Source organism: Salminus brasiliensis, chromosome 5 (genome assembly GCF_030463535.1).
Source record: "Salminus brasiliensis chromosome 5, fSalBra1.hap2, whole genome shotgun sequence".
NCBI lineage: Eukaryota > Metazoa > Chordata > Actinopteri > Characiformes > Bryconidae > Salminus > Salminus brasiliensis.
In genome coordinates, this window is record NC_132882.1 from 41,583,449 (window position 1) to 41,592,320 (window position 8,872).

General features: G+C 42.8%; 1 protein-coding gene across 1 annotated transcript; it reads right to left on the reverse strand.

Moving 5' to 3' along the window:
- Window positions 1–1,114: 1,114 nt before the first annotated feature.
- Window positions 1,115–7,899, reverse strand: gtpbp10 (GTP-binding protein 10 (putative)). Its single transcript, XM_072679033.1, has 10 exons — window positions 7,735–7,899; window positions 6,909–7,102; window positions 6,602–6,693; window positions 5,320–5,464; window positions 4,893–4,966; window positions 4,234–4,286; window positions 3,787–3,894; window positions 3,629–3,706; window positions 2,830–2,953; window positions 1,115–1,918 (listed from the first exon to the last, which is right to left on the reverse strand). The coding sequence occupies exons 1-10, from the start codon at window positions 7,765–7,767 to the stop codon at window positions 1,668–1,670; spliced, it is 1,152 nt and encodes a 383-aa protein (XP_072535134.1). The 5' UTR covers window positions 7,768–7,899; the 3' UTR covers window positions 1,115–1,667.
- Between the last annotated feature and the right edge of the window lie 973 nt (window positions 7,900–8,872).

Sequence of the window (8,872 nt, forward strand, 5' to 3'; positions counted from 1 at the left end):
TTGGCAATTAGCAAGACACACTCAATAAAGGAGGTTCTGCAGGTGGGGGACCACAGACCACTTCTCAGTACCTATGCTTTCTGGCTGATGTTTTATGTGGCTTTATGTATCTGGCTGATGTTGGTGGTGCTTTCACACAGACTGTCCAGGAGTTGGCGGATGCTTTAGTCCAGGTCTGGGAGGAGATCCCTCAGGAGACCATCCGCCACTTCATCAGGAGCATGCCTAAGCATTGTAGGGAGGTCATACAGGCACGTGGAGGCCACACACAAGCCACACTGAGCCTCACATTACATCAAAGTTGGATCAGCCTGTAGTGTGTGTTTCCACTTTAATTTTGTGTGACTCCAAATCTAGGCCTCCATTGGTTAATAAACTTGATTTCCATTGATGATTTTTATGTGATTTTGTTGTCAGCACATTCAACTTTGTACAGAACAAAGTATTCAATGAGAATATTTCATTCATTCAGATCTAGGATGTGTTATTTGAGTTCCCTTTATTTTTTTTGAGCAGTGTATTTTCCAAAAGTGGTTGCGGTTGACCTATTTTCTCTGTTCCAACAATGGTGCCAATAGGTAGATGTTGATGTGTTAGGGAGTCATATTCTATTGTCAATACTAGACTCTAGACTAGGCTCTGCCCCAGGTGCAAGCAATTGTCCCCTCTTATTTATGCAATGATGGATTGATAAATCTTCATATGATCATTATATTTTGCCGAACGCATTAAAACCTCTCCAATAGTTTTCAGAGGTGTGTTACGTGTGTCAGTCTTACTTTGTACACAGAGGCTCACTATCAGCAACTGCTCATGAAGTCTCCTAGAACTTGGGAACTTATAATACCTAACCACCAGATGGCAGTCATGCTGTTTCAATGGTCAGATGTTCCACAAGTGTATATATCCACCCTGAACACTGACTACTCACAAGACCAAAAGAAGTCATGTGCATCATGTCGTTCTTCTTTTTCCTTCATATTACATCCCTGCTAAAATAAAATCCAGCTCAAGACCAGCTATTGCTGCTAGGTGGTTTCAGATGGTCATGGTGCTTCAATAGCTGGTCATTCCAGTGATAACACATTCTGATAGAGCTCAACTCTGAGGCCCATTTAATTTAACATATATTTTATTATTAATAATGGTAAAGCCTTTTGAGCAGGTGTCCCAATACTTTTGTCCATAGTGTAGCAATGACAAATTGGAATCATGCCCCAGCCTACCTATGTTTTTATTATTAATTCTGAATTTTGGTTTCATTTTAACATCATGCTTAAATGTACGCCATCAGTATTTACACTCACGTTCAAACACTTGGACAGAGGGTAGATGTTAGATGTGTGCAGAGCTGTAGAGAACAACTTTGATGTATTTTATATAACAAACAATTTTCAAACTTTTGGAAAACGGGATATAAAAAAAAAAGAATATGCCCACCACACCGATATCGGCCCAGGTATCGTAGTTCTGTCGAAATCAAAATCATCCAGTGCTGGAACAGGCAAATGTGCCTTCAGGAAATACAAACATGGAGACATCCACTTCTCTCTCTCTCTCACACACACAAGAAAATATCTTCAAGGTACATGAGGGCTTTTTTTTGCCCACAACGGAACCCTTAAATACCACTGAGCACTGAGTCAGTTCCACGTTAAGGGCTCTCATTAAGGCTCCCATGCTGACTGAGGCTGCCCCCAGGTGGGCTTAGGAATTGCAGGAACCTCCTTTCTCAGCTCCTTGAGCTTCTCTGATCGCTGGCTCTCCGTTTTCATGGCTTCCTGCTCCTCCAGTGACCGGCGGATGAGGGCTTTGAGACTGGAGAGTCCGAGGCCAGTCTGGGCGGAGATGGGAACGATGTGCTTGAAATGGTAAAAACTTCCGGGGATCATGTCCTCAGGCAGGAGTTGACTCAGTTCTGAGGGCGAGACGAGAGAACAAGGGAAGTGAGTCAGGAAAGACTGGTGATGGCAGACAGGACTGTGGGGTCAAGCATTCGCTAAAGACCACTGACATGATACAAGCACTGAGGTCTGTCTCGACGAGTTAAAGGGTACAGATCTAGATCATCCTCCACACTGACGTTCAAAGTTTAGAATTAGTGTTTACAATAGTTAAAAACCATGGCTACCATTCATCTGAGTATACCTTAAAATCCCTTGACCACCAGAACCTGAGGCCCATCACCTGCTTAAATGTGCTGCTGTTCACTCTGACCAAAACAGTTCGGCCTACAAAACCTCTGAAGGTGGTATCTATCAGGCGTTAACAGACATGTAACTGATTGTCCAGGTTGGACACTCGCATGTGGACACTTTCAGTGGTGGGCACTGGTCAGTATAGGCTCTCTGACCAATTAACCCTATACACAGCAGGGGACCCCGTCCTGCGTGCTGTGGGACCGTCCTCTTATAACCTAAGCATTTCTGAGACCTGTGCAGGAGTAGCAGTAGCCCATCAATAAGACTTGCGTGTCCAACACCACTGCTGACCACTGAGCCCTCTGCAAGCCTTGCCGTTTTGGAGCAGTCGTCTGGGCAGGCTGATTTGGTCCTTGTTCGAGTGACTCGGGTTCTTTACGTTTGACCGTTTCTCATGCATGAACTACAAGAACCGAATGGTCACTTAGAACCTGACATGCTCTGTTATGAGATCATCAATGTTTTTGGTTTTAAGAGTTTTTATAATGCTTTGGCTTATTAGAGTAAATGGACTCTGGTATTGCCTCATATCAAACCTGATTTTATTAATAATTTAACTATAATAACTTTTTTAATTCAATTAAAATGCCATTTTTGTCTTATAAATGAATATTAATATTGTGCTTACCCTCCTGATTTTCCATCTGTGTTTCCAGCTCTCTGAGCTTCTCTTCAGCCTCAGGCAGGTCCATCTTATTGACTACGAGGATGGCCGGCTTGGCCAGCAGCTCTTCTTTATACAACTCTAACTCCTAACAAAGAGCCAAAATTACCCATGAATTAAAATAAATAAATAAATTTATATATATATATAATCTCTCACACACACACACACACACACACACACAACATAGACAAAAGTATTGGGACACCAGCTTATTAACAGTTTCTCCTGATATCAAGAGTCTATCCTGCTACTGTCCAGGGAATAAGGCTTTCTACTAGATTTTGGAGCAGCATTGCTGTGAGGATTTGACTGCATTCAGTGACAACAGTGTTAGTAAGGTCAGGGTGCTGGGCTTTATGGATGCCTCAACTCCTCCCAAAAGAGCACCATCCATCATTCCAGAGTTCTTCCACAGCTCAATGCCGGAGGTCTTCTATACCCCTCTAGCCCTCGTCTGGCATTAGGCAGTATGGTGCCAATATGTTCATGTTCTTCTGCTCGAGAGAGTCCTATTCTATTGGCAGTACTTCTCTACAGCAACTAGACAAGCTGTGGTTGTGTGCACTTGCACATCTGTATCAGCAATGGGTGCAGCTTAAAGTAGCTGGGGTGGAAAGGTGGATTGTAGTCTGTTGATTACAGTTTTGGTTATACTGTAATACTGCTATGCTCAAAATACTATCAATAAGTACAGCTTACAGAACACACTCAGTGTTGGGCTCTAAGAAAGTCCATCCAGACCCAACACTGCTGGCCTCACCTTGGTAAGCAGCTGCACCGCCTCGAACGCAGATCTGAACGGCGTGTTACTGGCCAGCTGAAACCCACACACATCGACCTGCAGCAGGAGAGAAGGACAGGTTTGAAAATGCACACAGGTTCTACACAAACTCGGCGAGGCTGGACCTTCCAACGCACCACGAACAGGAGCTGCTTCGTCCTCTCCACGTGCTTCAGAAACTTGTGGCCCATGCCTTTGTTCACGTGAGCGCCCTCTATCAAGCCAGGCAGATCAGCCACCGACACCTAAGACAGGAAACCAGGGGTAAATGTCACCCAGAAGGTCAAATGGCTGCATATGCTGACCATTTCCAACCAGTAAGAAGTCGTCAAGAAGCCCCCTCCTCCAATCACAACCTTACTACAAAACCCAATATACAGGGAATCGACTAGAACAACTTGAAGAAGCAAAAGCATCCAGATTTCGAACCGTAGTGAGCGGCCTGATCAGTGGGCACACAAGGACCCTGCAAGTGATCGTGTTGGTTGTCATAGCGACGTCAATTTGCAACACTTTACAGGCGGTAAATAAAGAAAGACTAAGTATAAGACTGACAGAATGCAGCTGTCAAACACAGCCGTTACCTGCTTATGGTCCTCATACATGATCTTCCCAATCTCAGGCCGCAGAGTTGTGACTGAAACAGAAGAAGGAAGAAAGCGATGCTGAAGACACCAGTTTATTCTGGAGGAACTCAGAATAACAAATCACAGTGGTGGTGAATGGATCCAGACATCAGAACACCACCCAAGCCTCCTCCAATCAAACCCTCCCATGCATGCCCTCCACCTATCACATGCAATGCTCCCAACACTGGGAGGATGAGGACTGACACACACCGCCTCCAACACATGTGCAGCCACCCAGCGCCTCTTTTTCCGAACTGCTGCAGATGTGAGGTCACCGGGCAACCATGGAAAGTGAGTGCTGTGGGAGTGCGGCTCCGATGATATTTGGGGGGGTGCCATCTAACCCACCCTGGAGAGAGCAAGGCCAATTGTGCTTTCTTCATGACTAGCTAGTGGCATGACCGCAATTCTCTGGTCATAGCGACAGTGCCTCTTTCCTCTGGACCACTCTGGGACATTTTAACCATTGAATTATGCAGACGTTTTGGAAAAATGAGAAGCTTAACTATTTAAATCGAGTTTAATGGCGTGTTCAGACATAATGGTTGAATTTTAAACCGGCGAGGCAAATCGAGACTGTATGCAGAGAGAGCTGCAACTTTGGGGGTACTCACAAGGATAGCTGGCAATCTGAGGGGTGGCATGAGACAGGGCAGTCAGTAAGGAGGACTTCCCTGCATTAGGGAACCTGTTTGAATAAACGGGCAAGACAAGACAAGTTTATTAGTATACACACAAAATACCAAAGACAAATGAAAGCATTTAAAAAAGAATAAATAAATACACAAATAACTATTCATTAGTCCTGGGGATATCCAAGCTAGCATCATTTTAAAATCTACAGGAGTTGATGAAGCTTAGGATATCGTCATCTTTTTGGGATATCCATGCATGCTAGCATAATGTTAAAACCTCCAGGAGTTCATATGGCTTAGTAGATGTAGATGTACTCTGGTCATTTCCAGCACCCAAAGCAATAAAGAGCTCCAGAGCTGCCGCTTTCAGCTGTAATGGATTAAAAGTGTGATCATTTACTCTCACCCTACTAGACCCAAGTCCGCGATGAGCCGGAGGTCCAGACGGATCTGGCGGATCTGGCCTTTACTGGGTAAAAAGCCAGAGTGAAGAGATCCCCCATTACCACCTCTCGCCACCAAAACCTTGTCCCCTTCGTGGTTCAGCTCTCCTACAGGTGAAGACAAGCAGAAAATCCTGAACTACTGTCCTGGTGGACTAGCATGTGCTTCCTCTAAGACACGTGAACCAGCCATCTACTTGATGGGAGCTCAGCTAACAGACTCCTGTGATGGCTAGTATCACTATGAGTGGTGGGGTGGGAGGGTGGGCCATCCTACCCACCCAGAGAGGGCAAAGTCAACTGGGCTCTGGGGTTCTTGGCGACTGATAATTAGCTTGGCTGTAACACAACACTCCAATTCCATTGGGGTGCTAGTGATGGTCTTAATGGTCTTTCATTGTGCCACTGTGTCATAAATTTAGATACAGCAAGAGTTTTAACGATTCTGAATCACCGTGTTCATACAGGATTATGCTCACCCCAAATCACAGGATAATTAGGAAAGATGCACTCCAAGCTGTATTACTCAGTAACTACAGGGACTTCTGTACAAATGGGTGGGGCTATTCTCTGGTAACAGAAGTGTGTAAACACTTTTGGCCCAATGGTTAAGCCCGTTGGCCTCAGAACCGGCCGACTTACCCTTAGTAGTGCAAGCCAAGAGTCATCCTGTAACGTGTGCCATGCCAAAGATTAGGATTGCTAAATTTACCATGAGAATTAACGGGTAATTATGGGAAGGTTTCTAGAAATCATTTGGACATATGCTGGGGGTGTGGTCTCAACAGCCCTGCAGTGTGTAATGTGCCTGGGATTGAGGAGCAGTTTTGCTATTCTGTTTTTGTATCATATCAATTCTTTTAACCAGATTATGCTTTAGTATATTATTGACCAACTATATTTAAAGTTTCTTACCTTTAGCTATGAATATTCCCATTTTATGCCTATTAATTACTCAATTATTCCTGTGGTAAATGTATTTTTGTTATGCATGCTTCATGTCTGCTGTTGACAATAAAAACAGTACCTTAGATGATAGTGATCCTTTAAATTATCCAATATTTCTTACTAATTCCAATAAATTCCCCAAATTTCAATGAAAAGTTTATAAAAGTTCCCATGGAAAGTTACCGGTAATTTACTGTAAATATATCAAATTTTTCACCCCTTTGCAACCCTACCAAAGACACAGTCTAGCATAGAAACTAGCAACTGACTACACTACATGAACAGGTGTAGACTTACCTAGCATCCTCCCTTCATCTGTTATTATGGAGATTCCAACCGGAGCAGAGACTTGAACGTCATTCCCTTTCGCCCCTTTGAGTGCCCGGATACTGACAAAACAACAAGACCCAGATCACACATCAAATGCACAGTGTTAACACTCCAGTAACAGAACATGAACAGACTGAGTAATATACGAGAACAAAGGGTGCCCAAACTTTCGCTTCTGCTTGACTCCAAACCAAATTTGCATGAGTTTCACTGTAAGAAAGGGTATTCCTGCTACACAAGGGGGGGAAAAAAAGGGACGACTGAACACACGAACCTGCTGTTGGAGCCCACGCCAGCGACAAAGCGCTTCAGGGGATACCTGTCCTTTATCCGCTTCAGGGTGAGGTCTTGTTTTGCCACCACCCACACGTCTCCTCCATTTCCACCCTGCCCCCCCAGACGGGGTAAGCCCATGCCTCCGCTCCCGCCTCGCACATGGAGCCGCAGGTTATCCACAAAGTTCCCATACTGTCACCAGAGAGAAGGAAACAGCAGAAAGTTTGTACATTTTGCTAATAAACCTAATGTGTAATATTAAAATAATTACACAAAATCATAAATTAAAAATGCATAGCAATAAGAATGAATCCAATAAATATGTATACACACAATATATATTTATTATCATATTATTTATGATATCATATCATTACAGGGGGTTGAACAATTTTTCGTTTTTTCTATAATTAATCAAATCTGCCTTGAGCAATAAATTCCGGATGTATCAAATGAGTTACAAATTAAAAGCCCTACGTGCAAATTATTTTTTTTTATTATAATAATTGGTCAAAAGTCAAAAACACACCAGTATTAAAGAACCAGTATTTTCTGCTAATTAATGGTTGAAGTTGCTAGCTAAAACGTCGTGACCTTTTTGAGACGTCGTAAACAGAACCGCTCCTGATAACGTTGTAACAACGTTGTAGGCGAGTCGAGCCCGTGGTGACACTGGGGTGTCTTACTGGGTTACACGCAGGACGGGGAACTGGAAAAGGAAGCTGCTGTAGCTGTAGGGAGTGAATTAGAGGGCACGGCTAATAAACCCGTTTTCCTATCTAGAACCGCAGCGGGTTCTCCACTAAAGAGAACAGCCTACCGACCTTCCGCCAACACGCTCTGCTGATCCAGACCATACCGAGCCACGCAGCTCCTCCCTGGACGCGCTCGCTGAGAGGCCGCGCGCGGTGCAGCGCGTGCTTAAGGGCGGTGTGTTGACATTACCGCTCAGCTGAACCCAGCAGCGTGCGAGCACCGGCCATGTGTGTAGAAACGGAAGCGGAAACAGTCCGGTTTGGAGGGGGTTGGTCTAGGCAGTACAGAGTGCTCCTACTGTTGGCCGATGACGGTGTCAATCATGATCCAGTCCACGCCCCCTTTTGTCTGTTAGTAACAGAAGAGGAGGAGAGGAGGCGTATTATTATTATTATTATTATTATTATTATTATTATAAATATAATAAATTCCAATAACAATGCATAAGTCATATAAATAATAATAATGTATTATTAGTAATACATAATATTGTATGTTTATTACATACATTACACAAAGTACAAAAACAAGTTGTCCTTCCTGTTTTACTCAAGAGAAAAAATGACATTTTATTTATTATTATTATTATTATTATTATTATTATTATTGTCAATAACAATGCATAAGTCATATTAAATAATAATAATAATAATAATAATGTAATAATATTGTATGTTTATTACATACATTTACACAAAGTACAAAACCACCAAAAAAGTTTTCCTTCCTGTTTATTTTTTCAGGAGAAAAAATGACATTTATTTATTAATTATTGTTGTTGTTGTTGTTCTAATAATAATCATATTTGTTCTGTATTTGGATGTGATCCGTTCAGCTCTAATCTTTAGTTTAAACATATTAATATAATTCTGTAATTAATTTGACAATTAATTTGATTCAAATTTCTTCTGCTCTATGTTGTAGATCAGCTAAGGCTGGGATTCTCAAAAGCACAACTAAAGCAACATTAAAGCACAACTAAAGCAACATATTTGTTTGTGTTTTGTTGTTTTTTTTTACTTTCAAATAACAGCTTCAAAATCACTGTGATGCTCTACTGACAGTACGGTAGCTTGGGACATTTGTCACAATTGTCTAACATTGCCTGAGTGAATGTATTTACCGTTACCACACCAGACACTTGGGTTCGAATCCAGGTCATGCTGCTAGCCATCGGCAGCCGTGGGTCCAGAGAGAGTAGGGTGT